We start from the raw sequence: 16,528 nt of genomic DNA, 5'->3' as shown, positions 1-16,528 counted from the left end.
GGTCTGGAACTGGGCTCAAATGTTATATCATAAAGAATTATTTCATGTGCACACATTTTTAATGAATACACTGCTTGAATTTGTCTGGCGATGTAATTCTGTACAAGGAATGCATTATTTTGTGAGTGAAATAAGTGATGTCTTTAACTCGTACAAGATGATATTTCTGGCACAAGGAATCCTTTACTTTCACCCATTGAGCAACAAGGCTTTCTGAAGAGGCTACATATATTGGGTTGAGTGTTGCACAAGTTGTGTTTTTATTTGCTCAGTCTTATTTTCCATTATCTTTAACCTGTACATCTCTGTTGAATACTCAGTGTAAATATACATGCTTGGGGAACCGACTATAGCACACATTGTTGGTGGCAATTTCTTTCAGTGCCTACTTTTCTTTCTTTAGGTCCACTAACTCTGTCCCAGTAAGGCTGCCAGTTAATCAACATTTGGAGACTCGAGCAGACAAACTGGTATGTTGTACAAGCCGCGCCACATTATGAATGTTAGCAGGCGTTACTTAGATGGTTGCAGGCCAACTTAGTTTGATTTTCTTTTCGTATAAATATACCAAGATAGCAGGAGATGTATAAATGTGCCTTCTACAAACAAGAATGCATTCACACTGCGCGTGTGTCAAAAGGAATTTTAATGCATATATATGGTTGTATGCCAGGGCAGCCTGACACGTGTTTCGAGCCACTGCTCTTCTTCTGAGGTTTGAACGTTGTTGTATTCTGTCACGTATCAAAAATTAGTCATCATTCTTTAAACTATATATCCTCGCAATTGCGGTCGACACGTGTTTCGAGCCACTGGTCTTCTTCTGAGGCTGCTTTTGTCCATAACACATAATTTACAAATGTACACAGACTACACCAGGTCCGAACAAATCCAGTGGCACCAGGAACGGCCAGCAATCCATTCATATCATTATGAAGATTAATCAAACAATTGCCACACATTATTTGACAAATATAGTACAATTTAAAGCAGATAACATAATGATTAGTGATTCATGGACATACCCCAACAAAATACATGCATAAAACACCATAAAAAAGAAACCAAGAAAGAGACAATCAATATTGAACTGCACATTAAAAAGAAAAGGAACAAAAGAGAAAAGGAAAATAAGCAATTACTATAACGGATCATTACATCTTGTGCCTTACTCATGCAAGGGAAATGTCACAACAAAGCCAAGAGATAACAGGGTTTATCAGGCTAATGAAAGCCGGAAGTGCTACTGCCTTCCCTAACCATAAAGGTCAATTCTGGTACACAAAAGGACGGTTCCTTGGGAGAAAGAAGCGGAACCAGAAGGCTACTTGAGCTCCAGGGAAGCAACATTTCTGACATCTCTGCATCCAAGTATTCCGTCTCTATATGCACTGCCCAAAATACACAAGGGCACTTTCCCTACACCTAGCCGACCTATTGTCTCAGGGATTCAGTCCATCTTGGAACCCCTGTCACAGTACATAGACTTTTTCATCAAGAATGAAATTCCCAAGATGAAATCTTACATCAAAGACTCCACAGCAAGGCTAATCCTTCTCGATTCTTTGGCATTCGATCCTGAACTCGACTGGCTAGTAACCATCGATATTGAATCTCTTTATATAAAGATCCTGCAGCAAGAAACCTTGACAATGCTCAGAAAACTCCTTGACTCAGACATCGAACTGTATGAGGTACCACCCTCCTTTATATCTTCCTTAGCAGAAATCGCTCTCATGAGAAACTATTTTCTATTCAATGACCAATTTTATCAGCAGGACTCTGGCACAGCCATGGGGGCGACCTTTGCGCCCAGTCTGGCTAATTTATATGTGAACTCTTTTGAGCTAAAATACGTATATCCTCAAACCAACCCATTCCTTGAAAAACTACTCATCTGGCGCTGCTATATAGATGACATATTTGTCATCTTCACAGGGACCAGAGAGAAATTTATAGCTTTCCATGTTTGGCTTAATGCACAGAACATCCATCTACAATTCACCATGGACATGGAGAAGAAACAGACTCGCTTCCTTGATCTGGCTATTGCAGCATCAGATGGAGGTCTCATTTCCTAGGTCTACCGTAAAGAGACAGATAAGAACTCTCTTCTCAAATATTCGCGTTACCATCCGCAATCCCTCAAGGACAATCTGCCCTTTGGACAATTCTTGCGCTATCGCCGCCTTTGCAGCAGAACCAACGATTATACTGCCCAGTCAAGCATATTGATAAAACAACTAATCCAGCGGGGCTATCTTTTAGGGAGAATTCTCATTTTATGGCTAATTTCCCTTACCTATAGAGTCCCCCAGCAGCTTTGCTGGATTTGAAGGGTTTGTTTCTTTTTACCTGCTAAGAGTGAGACCCTTTTTCCCACTCTTAGGCATTTTTGCTATGTGTGTTCTAGGCTATTTTTGTGTTTAATGCCTATGGGATTTTCTCTCCCCCATAGGAACCATCTTTATTCACTTCTGTTACACAGCACCCTCCATGCAGTGACACAGGGGTGTCGTAGCGACCCCGAAACATAGACTACATACCCTGGGACTGACTACTGTCTCCCCAGGGCATGTAAAGTCCCCATTGACTTTACTAGTCAATTTCTATGAACTAAACCAGTACAACCCATCTTACTATGGAGGTACTGGAAGGGGTTAATAGTTTTTCCCCTATGCTCATTTTAGAGAGGGTACCGTACACTACCTCTCTCAAAAGTTTCTGGCTGGTGGCAGTGGTTACTACCATAAATATTCAACAGCGAATATTTCTCTATGGGATTTTCCCATTGTTCGAGGCTACCACTTTTTCTGACAGCCTCTAACATACCGCTGTGATGCTGGAAATGCATCAGAGGGACAGGGCCTCTGAATCCTTGTCCTTTTCTGCCTTTTATCGTGTGTTCTGTTATGTTTTCTGCCCAGGAGTCCATTTGGGACTCCTGGCAGTGCAGCTCTCTCTTTTGGTTTGGTTTGGTGAACAGACCCATGGGATACCCTTATGGCACCCCTGGGTAGGGGTACAACCCTGTGCCCCTAGTGTATGTTTTTGGGCACCTGTGGGTGGCCCACAGAGCAGGGTATGGGCTGGTGGCAGCTCCATGCTGAATTGGACAGGTGCTCTGGGTGTCCTCCATTTTGGGATACCCAGGCCCTGCCATTGGGATCAGTTGATTCCTGATAGAAAACAAGATGGCCCCTGTGGCCTCTTGCTTTCTATTGCCTGTTGTCTTGTTTTTCCCAAAGTCCTGGGAAGCCCTGACTCTGTCCCTTCCCCCTGACTGGCTGTTGGGTGGAAGTTCCATATATGGTGTTGTTGTGAAGGCCCAGCTAGACTGACTGGAGCCTTCCCTTTGACTGTATGTTGTGGGTACCTCCTGTGGGTGGGACCTGGGTGAATGGAGTGTGTGACCAATATGCACTTCTTGTTGTGGTTGTCTGGTTTCTGGCATGTGAGACAAAGACTGAGACAGCCCTGCCCGAAACTGGCCTGAATGCAGTGTGTAGTGTTGAATGGCTGGGTACTTGTCCCAATCCACATTCCTTGTTGTGAGTGTCTGAAAGGGAGGAGTGTGGCCTGAATGCACTGTGTGCCTGATTGGCTGACTGACTGCATGAATGCCCTTCTGTGTGATTGGCTGCTGTGTGTGTGCCAGCAGTGTGGATGAGAGACAGGATAGTATATCTGGGGACCTCTCACCACTGGAAATTGTTCAGAAGCATTCAGAAGCTGAGTCTCCACTCAAGAGTAACTGGATTTGCTGATCCTCGACGTCCAGCTGGAAGAAGAAGACTTGCTGTGGCATTTGCTTCGACAGAAACTGAAGGTTGTCGAAATCGTCGAGGACTGACCCGAGAGAGGACCTGGCTAGGCGCCCTCTTCCCGTGCTCCGAGGGACCATCGAGCACCGCTGAATCTTCGCCGAAGCGCCCTGGAAGTCAGACCCTCGAAAGGCTGCCGACCCGAGACGGGACCGCCGAGGAGATCGAAGTGAAGCACCCGGACATCGACGCTGTCGAAGTCCATTGCCGTCGACCAGGGTTCGCAGGTCTGTGTAACCGCTGGAGGCCCGTCGAAGTTGTGTTGCCCAGCGTGGGAACCACTTGACGCCGTGCCACCGACGACCGGAGCCGTCCGCTCCTTGCCTAAGAACATTTGACTCGAAGGACTCCCTCGTCCGCACCGTCGACCGCTTTTGTCCTGCCGGAGAAAGTCGAGGACGACCAACGCGCCGAGGAGAATCCGCCGGTGGGTTTCCCGCCACCTCACGACCCCAAAGACTCGAGCGACTCGACGCCCTTGCTGGGCCACCGTCATTCACAATCTTTGCGGTCCAGAACTAGTGTCGCCGAGGTGCCCCGCACGCCTCTTCCTCGCAGGACGCCGACGTCTCGACGCCGACGAGCACCGCTCGGATCGAAGCCTGCCGCCTCATCGACGCCGTTCTACCTTGTTTGTTGTCGGACGTTCGACGCCCCGTGTCTCCCGCTTGAAAGGGGAGGCATTCAAGAAGGGCCGTCGATTCCCCGACACCGAACACCGAGTTCTTCGACGCTTCTCGACGCCTCTCGACGATCCGTGACTCCTGCTTTAAAGGGGGTCATTCAAGAAGGATCTGTCGACGCCTCTCCGAAGAACTCGACTCCACCAGGTACATTGGGGGGGTAAAAACATTGTAGGAGAGAATAAGACTATTGGACAATATATGGACTGGGCTTGTGTTATATCTCTTTATTTTACAGGTTGCCCAGGTGGGGGGGATCTCCACACAGAACTGTGTCCAGTAGCGAGGGCCAGTATTCTGCCTATTGTTTCAACCATCTTTTATCTCTCCTCTCTCTATTGCTGGTTTCCTTCTTATTGATCTGTGTGCCATTTTTACAGTATTGTGAATGCACTTTAATGAGGTCTAATATTAGTGGTACCACTTTAGAATTGTAGATATTTACCATTATTGATTTTCCTGAGCACAAAGTGCGTTATTGTGATAAGTGTACATAACCCTTGAATATTAATTATATAAAGACTGTGTTTTCAGTAATACAGTGTGTGGACATTCCTTTGTGGGGGCTTGGGGATACACTGTACTTAAGAACCAGCCTGCATCACCTCCTGAGAAGCTAGGCCTTGATTGCTCGCCCATTGCTACCATATTAGAGAATCTTGGCTGGGGTCCTCTGTGCCTCTCCTCTACCATATAGAGAGCAGAAGTACAGACCCCCCCCACCAGTCTTTACAAAGTCTGGTGGCAGCGGTGGGATGCTTATGGGTTTAAGACTCAGTGTATAACCGTGCCACTTACAAAATATCCGCACTTTTATTAGATTAAGGTTCGGGTGTGTTCCAAATAACTGCATTACAAGCAATGGAGTCCATTGCAAATGGTAAATTGACTCGGATGAGCTTAGAGGCTCTCCAGAGTGCTTGTGAAGCCAGGGAGTTAGACTTTGTGGATAAGTCTAGGGCTGAGCTGATAGCTGCCCTGGTGGATTACCAGACTGATGGTGAAACTCTTGAGGAAGGGGGGGATGCAACCAGTGAGGACTCTGCCCCTGGGGTTGTCGCTGAATCTGTTTCTGGGAATGCCACCATTCCTGCTGCCTCTGTTCCAAACCCCAGCAATTCCATGGAACTTGAGTTATTAAGGATGAAGTTAGCCTTTGAATATCGCAAGTTGGAAATAGAAGCTGAGCTTAAGAAAGAGGAGCTGGCACAGCAAGTGGAACTCAAGAATAGGGATCTTGCGCTCAAAGAAAAGGACACTGAATGTCAGAGAATCCAGTTAGAGAAAGCTCGAGTGGAGACTTCAGCTAGACCAATTGAGAGTGGCAGGTCCCCAGCCACCAAGTTTATGAAAGATTTGGTTGGTGTGTTTGTGGAGGGTTCAGATATCCTCCAATGGATTGAAGCGTTTGAAATGGCTTGTGCAATTCATGATGTAGATAAAAGAGATTGGGCTAAGTGTTTGTTAAGCAGAGTGCCTCAAACTGGATATGACTGTATTCTGAAGCTGAGTGTGGAAGAAAGGGGTCAGTATGAGTGTATGAAGTCTGCTTTGATTGCCAAGTTTGGCAAAACACCTACCCAATACCTTAAAAGGTTCAGGGAATTTAAGAAAAGAGAGAATGTGTCTTGGGTTGACTGGGTGAGTACTGCGCACATGAACATGATGGGGTGGATTGATGGATACAAGGTGAAAACTTTTGTTGAGTTGTCCCACCTCTTGTTTTTTGAGCATTTTTCTGAAGCCTGTTCACCAGAGCTGCGTCAGTATGTGGCTGACCAGAACATTTTGGACCCCTTTAAGCTGGCTAGGTTGGCTGACAAGTGGGTCTCCCATCGGGTGTCCCCTAAGGACTCCAGTGGGAAGGACAAGGACAAAGAAAAGGGGGCCTCTCAGAAAGCTGAGGAGTCCCAAAAGCAGTCACAGTCGGGTAAACCAAAACCTTCCTCTCCTAAGACCCAAAAATCTAGTGGGGATAAGTCCTCTGTGGGTGGGAATAAGAGTAGTGGTCCACCTGCTGCAAAGCAGGTTCCCAGTGGTTCCAGTACCGTACCCCGCACTCCTGGCACTTGTTGGGATTGTGGGGCTCTGGATCACAAAAGGGGTGACCCCAAGTGTAAAGGTAAGGCACTTGGAGTACAGGCTGTCAGCCTGACCTACCCTTACCCCGTGTCTGAGGTGGAGGCCACTGTCCTCCCCTCCTCTACCGGAATCACCTTTGGTGCTCCGGTAGAGATTTCCTTAGTGTCCCTTGGGGCCTGGGACCAGTACGCAGAAGTACTGGCGACTATCCCACAGAACACCCGTAGGTTTTTGAGAAGTGTCCTCTTGAATGGCCAGCCTTCTACTGGTTTGAGAGACACTGGGGCAAGCATGACAGTGGTGGACAGGACCCTGCTCAAGCCAGAGGACTATGAAGGTGCTCCTCTGCAAACCACCAGGTTAGCTGGTGGGCCTCCCAAATTATCACCTGTAGCCTTAGTCACACTCATGATTGGAGACAAGACAGCAAAGCTTCCTGTCCTGGTTCAGGACAATGTCCCTGCTAACATTCTGTTAGGTAATGATCTAGTGGAGTTGGGGTTGATCTCGGATGGTCTTCCCCTGACTGCTGCTGCGGTCACTAGGTCACAGGTGACACCGGGTCTGGCTGTGACTCAGGTACCCGAGCCAAAGGCGAGGCCTAAGGCAAGAAGAAGGAAGACCAAGAAGGCCACCTCTGTGGAGGGAACACCTTCTCTTCCTGCTGTTCCGACAGCACCCATTGGGATCCATGCTCCGGACGGGCTGGGTCCAGTGGAAAACCCAAACTCAACTCCTGTGGGAGAAGAGGCAGAAGACTCTCCTGTGGGAGAGGTTCTTAACCCGGAGGAGCACCCCGACCTTCAATGCTTGTTAGCTGAAGGGGGACCCTCCCGGGCAGACTTCTGTAAAGGACAGAGAGAGTGCCACTCTCTCGAGGGTCTGAGGAAACAGGCCCTGTCCCAGGCACAAGGTGAAGTGCCTAGGACATTCAAGATTTATTGGGAGGGTGAGCTCCTTGTTAGTGAGCCCACTAAGCCTGAACCTGGTGCCCGCAAGAGGTTGGTGGTACCCCAGGTTTACAGGCCCTTCCTACTGCAGTTGGCGCATGAGGTGCCCTTGGCTGGTCATCTTGGGACTAAGAAGACTAAGCAGAGGCTCTCTGCCCATTTCTACTGGTCAAGGATGGGGGTAGAAGTGGAGTCCCACTGCAGGACCTGCCCCACTTGTCAGTTGTCTGGCAAGACTGGAGGCAGGATCATTGCCCCACTGCAGCCATTACCAGTGGTTGGCACACCATTTGAGAGGGTGGGCATCGACATCGTCGGTCCCCTTGACCCTCCCACTTCAGGTGGACATCGGTTCATCCTGGTCTTGGTAGATCATGCCACCAGGTACCCTGAGGCAATACCCCTTCGGACTGTAACTGCCAAGGTGGTTGCCAGGGCTCTCCTGGGCATTTTCACCCGTGTTGGATTCCCCAAGGAGGTTGTCTCTGACAGAGGATCCAACTTCATGTCTAGTTACATGAAAACCATGTGGAAAGAGTGCGGGGTAACCTACAAGTTCTCCACCTCTTACCACCCCCAGACCAATGGTCTGGTTGAGAGATTTAACAAAACTCTCAAGGGCATGCTAGGTGCTTTGGAAGAGCCCCTGAGGAGGAAATGGGATCTCCTCCTGCCATGCCTGCTGTTTGCTTACAGAGAGGTACCTCAAGAGGGTGTTGGTTTCAGCCCCTTTGAGTTACTCTTTGGACATCCCGTGAGGGGGCCCCTCGCCTTGATCCGAGAAGGCTTGGAAGCCACCCCTCCAGGTCCCGCCAAGCAAGTGGGGGACTATGTGTTAGGCCTCAGGCGGAGGATGACACAAATGATGGGTCAGGCAACAGCAAATCTCAAGGCCAGCCAGGAATTGAACAAGTACTGGCATGACCTTAAAGCTTCGCAAGTGGATTGGACTCCGGGACAGGAAATCCTTGTGATGGAGCCTACCAAGCCTAGAGCTTTGGCAGACAAGTGGACTGGACCCTTCAGGATCATCTCCAAGATGGGCGAAGTCAATTATCTGGTTGACATGGGAGCCTCTGGGGTAGCCCCCCAGGTATTCCATGTCAACAGGCTCAAGCCTTTCCACAGGCGAGCAGAGGTCTCATGTCTCTTGCTAGCTTCAGGGCAAGAAGAGGATGAGAGTGAGCCCCTTCCTGATTTGCTGCATAGCAACCCTCAGGATGGCTCAGTGGAGGGAGTACAACTCTCTCCAGATTTGACAACAGAGCAGCAGAGGGCCTGCAGGGCTTTGCTCCAGCAGTATGCCTCTCTGTTTTCACTGACACCGGGCCTTACACCGTGGTGTAAGCACGAAATTGACACTGGTGACAGCGTGCCTGTCAAGAGCAGGAGCTATCGTATGTCAGATACCGTCAAAAACCACATCCAGGCTGAGGTCGCCAAGATGTTGGATCTGGGTGTTATTGAACCCTGAACCAGTCCCTGGTCCAGTCCAGTGGTCCTTGTCCCCAAGGCAAGTTCCCAGGCGGGTACCAAGGATTGGAGGTTCTGTGTGGACTACCGAGGAGTCAATGCCGTCACCAAAACTGACGCGCACCCATTGCCCAGGGCTGATGAGCTCGTGGACACCATAGGTGCTGCCAAATTTGTGAGCACCTTTGACCTTACCTCAGGCTATTGGCAAATAGCTCTGACGGACCATGCCAAGGAAAAAACGGCGTTCTCCACACCTGAGGGACTCTACCAGTTTAGGGTCATGCCCTTTGGGTTGAAGAATGCCCCTGCCACCTTCCAGAGATTGGTCAACCATGCGCTCAGTGGGCTGGAAGCCTTTTGTGTGGCTTACTTAGACGACATTGCCGTCTACAGTTCCACCTGGGAAGAGCATTTGACACATCTGGATAGGGTGTTGCAGGCCTTGAAAAGGGCTAACCTCACTATCAAGGCCACCAAGTGCCAGATAGCTCAGGGGAAAGTTACCTATCTTGGTCATGAGGTAGGAGGGGGTCAAATCCAACCTCTCTCCAGTAAAGTACAGGACGTACAGAACTGGGAGACTCCCACTACTCAAACCCAGGTGAGAGCCTTTTTGGGCCTCACTGGGTACTATCGCAATTTCATGGCAGACTATGGAACCATAGCTGCACCCCTGACAGCTCTAACTTCGCCCAAACAGCCTAGGAAGGTTAATTGGACTGAAGACTGTCAGAGGGCCTTTGATGGCTTGAAAGAAAGTCTGTGTAGGGCACCTGTGTTGTGTGCGCCTGACTACAGCCGACCCTTTATCGTCCAGACGGATGCCTGCGACACCGGAATTGGAGCTGTCTTGTCCCAGTTAGATGACAAAGGGAGAGAACACCCTATCATATTCATCAGTAGACAACTCAAGGGTAGAGAACTTAGGTGGGCTACTGTTGAAAAGGAGTGTTTTAGCATAGTTTGGAGCCTTAGGCGTTTTAGGCCCTACCTTACGGGGTCTACCTTCAAGGTCCAAACAGATCATAAGCCCCTGAAGTGGCTTATGCAGATGAAGGGTGAGAATCCGAAATTGCTCAGGTGGTCCATTAGCCTGCAAGGGCTAGACTTCACCATAGAGCACAGACCAGGGAAGAGTCACGATAATGCGGATGGCCTTTCCAGAAGGTATGTTGACCGTCTGGATGAGGGTGTCTATCCCGTGGGAGATTAGACACCCTCCACCTCAGTCTGGGGGGGGCGACTGTGATGCTGGAAATGCATCAGAGGGACAGGGCCTCTGAATCCTTGTCCTTTTCTGCCTTTTATCGTGTGTTCTGTTATGTTTTCTGCCCAGGAGTCCATTTGGGACTCCTGGCAGTGCAGCTCTCTCTTTTGGTTTGGTGAACAGACCCATGGGATACCCTTATGGCACCCCTGGGTAGGGGTACAACCCTGTGCCCCTAGTGTATGTTTTTGGGCACCTGTGGGTGGCCCACAGAGCAGGGTATGGGCTGGTGGCAGCTCCATGCTGAATTGGACAGGTGCTCTGGGTGTCCTCCATTTTGGGATACCCAGGCCCTGCCATTGGGATCAGTTGATTCCTGATAGAAAACAAGATGGCCCCGTGGCCTCTTGCTTTCTATTGCCTGTTGTCTTGTTTTTCCCAAAGTCCTGGGAAGCCCTGACTCTGTCCCTTCCCCCTGACTGGCTGTTGGGTGGAAGTTCCATATATGGTGTTGTTGTGAAGGCCCAGCTAGACTGCCTTCCCTTTGACTGTATGTTGTGGGTACCTCCTGTGGGTGGGACCTGGGTGAATGGAGTGTGTGACCAATATGCACTTCTTGTTGTGGTTGTCTGGTTTCTGGCATGTGAGACAAAGACTGAGACAGCCCTGCCCGAAACTGGCCTGAATGCAGTGTGTAGTGTTGAATGGCTGGGTACTTGTCCCAATCCACATTCCTTGTTGTGAGTGTCTGAAAGGGAGGAGTGTGGCCTGAATGCACTGTGTGCCTGATTGGCTGACTGACTGCATGAATGCCCTTCTGTGTGATTGGCTGCTGTGTGTGTGCCAGCAGTGTGGATGAGAGACAGGATAGTATATCTGGGGACCTCTCACCACTGGAAATTGTTCAGAAGCATTCAGAAGCTGAGTCTCCACTCAAGAGTAACTGGATTTGCTGATCCTCGACGTCCAGCTGGAAGAAGAAGACTTGCTGTGGCATTTGCTTCGACAGAAACTGAAGGTTGTCGAAATCGTCGAGGACTGACCCGAGAGAGGACCTGGCTAGGCGCCCTCTTCCCGTGCTCCGAGGGACCATCGAGCACCGCTGAATCTTCGCCGAAGCGCCCTGGAAGTCAGACCCTCGAAAGGCTGCCGACCCGAGACGGGACCGCCGAGGAGATCGAAGTGAAGCACCCGGACATCGACGCTGTCGAAGTCCATTGCCGTCGACCAGGGTTCGCAGGTCTGTGTAACCGCTGGAGGCCCGTCGAAGTTGTGTTGCCCAGCGTGGGAACCACTTGACGCCGTGCCACCGACGACCGGAGCCGTCTGCTCCTTGCCTAAGAACATTTGACTCGAAGGACTCCCTCGTCCGCACCGTCGACCGCTTTTGTCCTGCCGGAGAAAGTCGAGGACGACCAACGCGCCGAGGAGAATCCGCCGGTGGGTTTCCCGCCACCTCACGACCCCAAAGACTCGAGCGACTCGACACCCTTGCTGGGCCACCGTCATTCACAATCTTTGCGGTCCAGAACTAGTGTCGCCGAGGTGCCCCGCACGCCTCTTCCTCGCAGGACGCCGACGTCTCGACGCCGACGAGCACCGCTCGGATCGAAGCCTGCCGCCTCATCGACGCCGTTCTACCTTGTTTGTTGTCGGACGTTCGACGCCCCGTGTCTCCCGCTTGAAAGGGGAGGCATTCAAGAAGGGCCGTCGATTCCCCGACACCGAACACCGAGTTCTTCGACGCTTCTCGACGCCTCTCGACGATCTGCTTTAAAGGGGGTCATTCAAGAAGGATCTGTCGACGCCTCTCCGAAGAACTCGACTCCACCAGGTACATTGGGGGGGTAAAAACATTGTAGGAGAGAATAAGACTATTGGACAATATATGGACTGGGCTTGTGTTATATCTCTTTATTTTACAGGTTGCCCAGGTGGGGGGGATCTCCACACAGAACTGTGTCCAGTAGCGAGGGCCAGTATTCTGCCTATTGTTTCAACCATCTTTTATCTCTCCTCTCTCTATTGCTGGTTTCCTTCTTATTGATCTGTGTGCCATTTTTACAGTATTGTGAATGCACTTTAATGAGGTCTAATATTAGTGGTACCACTTTAGAATTGTAGATATTTACCATTATTGATTTTCCTGAGCACAAAGTGCGTTATTGTGATAAGTGTACATAACCCTTGAATATTAATTATATAAAGACTGTGTTTTCAGTAATACAGTGTGTGGACATTCCTTTGTGGGGGCTTGGGGATACACTGTACTTAAGAACCAGCCTGCATCACCTCCTGAGAAGCTAGGCCTTGATTTCTCGCCCATTGCTACCATATTAGAGAATCTTGGCTGGGGTCCTCTGTGCCTCTCCTCTACCATATAGAGAGCAGAAGTACAGACCCCCCCCCACCAGTCTTTACAACCGCCGGTGCATTTTAATATTAACTTTGCTCCGGTGGGTTTTATTTTCCACAACTTTGATAAAACTTCTTTCTTGAGTCTTACTCCATTTTCCTAACCCAGTTCGGGGATCCTTAGTTTGTCCTTTTGGCGGGCTTCTGCCAAGAAGCCCTCCTTCCGGCGCCACTGAGTCTAGGGTGGGTCCATTGTGTGGGAGGGGGGAGTAGGACCCCTGAGCAGGGTTGCCTCCCCAACCCATGTCGCACTCTATCCTGATAGGCTGGAGGGTCTCCCGCCAAGATGACCACTCCACTGTGCGAGTGACAGCTAGGCTGTATGAATGGGGCTCTTTTTACATAAAAGCAGGTTCCTGAGGACTGGAAGAACAAGACGTCGCCACTGGAACTAAGAAGCCGAAGAGGAGAGAAGCCAAAGACATCTGCAACGACTGAACCACCGGTGAAGCCCTGCTGCAGGGTCTCACCACTTTTCACCACACAACGAGAGGAGATCTTCATCCGAAAGAGCCTCCTTCCCTTGAGCTGGTGGGGCCTGCACTTGGAGACCGGATAGCCAGGCAGCTTTCGACCCGGACTGCGATTAAAAGGAGCGTACCTTTTAAACTTCGTTTGGCAGCACCGCGGCTGGTTTAATCCCTGGGTAGTGCAGTACCTTGAACCTTCCTCCACGACGAGAGCCCCTCTTCTTCTGCTGGAACCCTTGAACTGCAGGAACTACCAGGAACAACCGCCACCGCAGGAGCCACTTCTTCACTTTAAAGGTGTACATTGTTCCGCCAGGCCGCCCTTTCTCTGCGGTAGCTCTAAAGGTGTTTTAAATTCTTTACCTACCTGTTGGGTTGGCCGCCCCCCCCCCCCCTCTCTTAACGTTGTCTTTTCAAAACTTTTGCAACCACCATTTCAAATATCGTTAACCAAAGACTTGACTGCAGCTACGAGAACATTTTGCTCCTGGGTCCTTGTCCTGTACCACTAACTTTGGCACAGATCTATTTGTCTCTGGTCCCATTTGTTAGATCTGCCTTCTCGAGACTGATTCTCCATTCGAACTGTGTGGTGCACCCCTTTCTTATAACAACTCTTTCTTCCCACTGCTTAATCATTATGAAGTGCCATTTTGCTCAGTTTTCATTTGAATTGTTGCTTATATTGATGCACTGTTTTGTTGATCTGGTTCACAACTGATGGGAAGTGTTGCTAGGGTATATAAGAACCTATTTCTGAACAACTTGTGCTTTCCCTCCCTTGAGAGTAATTGTCAGAGGATCCCTTGTGTGTAGTTTTCACTGTGCCGTTTTTCTCAGTTTTCACTCTGGTTCACTTGGTCTACAATTCATACAGGGAGTGTGTATATTTTTCCTTGACTTAATTTAAATTACTTGATACTTGTAATACATGTGTTTGATTAGAGGTGTATAAAATAAATATATATTTGCTTTTTAACTACAAAGCTTTGGTCAGTGTTTTCTTGTTCCATAGTCTAGTGTGCCTAATGTTAAACCCTGAGTACTGCTCATATCCCTCTTGAGATAAGTGTGGCTGCTCAGCCACAGCTACCAACTAAATCTTTGTGGTACAGACTGATACCAAAGGGGATTTATCGCTCTCGCCTGTATTCCTAATCTTGTGTAGTGCTCCCTAAGGGGCCTGCACGGGATTCTGCCTAACACTATCCTCACAGAATTGTGAACACATGCAAAAGGGCCAGGCATATCCCACGTACGTGCACGCTTGAACACCACGCGAAGACCAATGAGGAACCCTTGATTACAGCAGTATTAAGCTATTCTCCGCTCCTCAACAAAATCAAAAAAGAGATCAAATCTCTGTGGCCAATTCTCAATACAGGCACACTGACCATACCACCGCCACGGTTTGCCCTCAAAAGGAGATGCAACCTGAGAGATGCCCTGTTCAACATTGTACGAGCAGATGCAGCCACTCTGCCAGATACTCAAGGTACATTGTGGAATCTCAATCTCGACAGATGGGTCACAGCCCTTGTGGGCTTTGTTCAGAGTGCACCCAGACAGCACAGAGCACAACTTTAGATATTGTTTGGAAGACTCCATGGGTCCAAAAACATTTCACTAACTGCAATAGTAAGGGGGTGGTGTATATGATTACATGTCCCTGCAATCTAGGTACATTAGCATGACTGCCCGAGAGGTGAAGAAACACATGATCGAACACTGATCATGCATTAGAACGAAAAAATGGACAGCTCCCATGGTCTCGCACTTTGTGGCCGAGGGACATCTAGCTGACACTTTCAGATGGACCATCTTGGAAAAAATCAAGCAGCCCAAACGAGGAGGGAACTACCACGACCTAATCTTCACAAAGGAACAGAAATGTATCTTTTGATTAGACGCCTGTAAAAAAGGCCTCAATGAGGCAATACAATGGCAGGAGTTGGCGGTACTGTAAAACTAAGGCGCTTCCACCCTGCTCTCCTCCACCTCCTTCACCGTTGCTCATCCATTGGTTCTCTTTATATCCTTTGAGGTGTGCCGGCCCCGGCACTACTAGCTCACAACTGAAATCAACTATCCGCCAATTATGCACATGGCACCCACATAGTCAGCGGCCATCCGGCTGCCCCCCTTCCCCTCCTCTTTCTCAGATGCACCAAGCCTCTATCAATGATCTCTCATGCACATTTCGTGCCCTGGTCTGTACGAATTGCATCACGCTGTTGCATTGCACTTAAGCCCGCATACTCCCTTTGCTGCCCTTACGCTGTGGGCCACATTGACGGGAGCATTCATCCACCTGGCTAGACTCGCACGCTCTGGCTTGTCTGGTTATTAACAGCCATTTTAAATGCGTGCTTCCACTTGTCCACCGCTCCCCATGCGACCCCCGACCCTGTTTAGTTCTATAGTTTTGAACCATCAGGTTCAGCAGCGCGATCCTCAGCTGCCTTCCCCGATCCACGCAGCACCCCAGGCTCGGCCCTGCCCCCTGATCCACCTCTTCCACTCCGGTGGATGCACACACCCCTCCTGCCGTGCCCGCCCATTGGTGGATCACACTCCTCCTCACTACGCGTTTGGTCATTGGTCCTGCAGACGCGCTCCATTACTCACAGGCCCCGCCCACCCCAGTGATGCACGCGGAAGAGAGCCATTGCCTTCGCAGCCGCTCGCCACACCATCTGTGTCTTCCTTCGTGAGCAGGCTGCAGATGAGCTTCATCCACAGCTCTTTCAGGTATGTGTCCATTGACACCTCATTGCATATCCTGCCTAAGCCTGCACCATCAGCACGGATGCCATCTGTTTACATTTTTGTGCAGGCATTGTCTCCACTTCGAACACATTGCCTTTCTGCCACTGACGCCTTTCCTGGACTACATCCTGTGCATCGCAGCAGTTGGACTGTGACCTCTCTCACTAACTGGTAATCTTCACTCAGTGATCTACACCCTGGCTGCTATTTTGCTCCCATGGTCTTCTCCCCCCTCCCCCCTCTCCCTCACCCATGGGTTCAAAGTGTCTATGTATAAGCCACACAAAATGGTGGCCAGACTCTGCACTACTCTACTGCAGTGTCAAAATTCTAATTCCAGCATTGATCAGCTTTGCAACTAGATCATGAGTAGGTTTTGGCTGTACTACAATTTTAGCATTGCAATATGAGGTACACTGATGACCCTCCTGCCATGTTAGTTGTGCTTTCTCTTAGGATTCCAAGCAGCCTGCCATTGTTGCCCGAGGCCAGCAGGAACATTAATTAGATTGACTTGGGAAGAAATTTCGTCCTGAAGAAGATGGTCTAATTACCAGTGTACCATCGAAACCGGTCGACCATACTTGTTGTGGCTCCACCACAACACAGCCAGATACCCCCGAGACTAATAGGGGGCACAGTGCAAACTGAA

General features: G+C 49.6%; 1 protein-coding gene across 9 annotated transcripts in view; it reads left to right on the top strand.

The window, feature by feature from the left end:
* KIAA0753 (KIAA0753 ortholog) overlaps window positions 1-16,528 on the top strand; it is a 1,822,630-nt gene that overhangs the window by 1,052,286 nt on the left and 753,816 nt on the right. For all 9 annotated transcript variants that reach the window (XM_069615058.1, XM_069615057.1, XM_069615051.1 and 6 more), the window contains one exon: window positions 404-470. In XM_069615058.1, coding sequence (XP_069471159.1) covers window positions 404-470 — 67 coding nt within the window. The remainder of the gene's footprint in view (window positions 1-403; window positions 471-16,528) is intronic.

Source organism: Ambystoma mexicanum, chromosome 9 (genome assembly GCF_040938575.1).
Source record: "Ambystoma mexicanum isolate Mex_15411 chromosome 9, UKY_AmexF1_1, whole genome shotgun sequence".
NCBI classification, from domain to species: Eukaryota; Metazoa; Chordata; class Amphibia; order Caudata; family Ambystomatidae; genus Ambystoma; species Ambystoma mexicanum.
The sequence above is the reverse complement of the archived record's forward strand: the minus strand, read 5'-3'. Positions and strand labels throughout refer to the sequence as shown.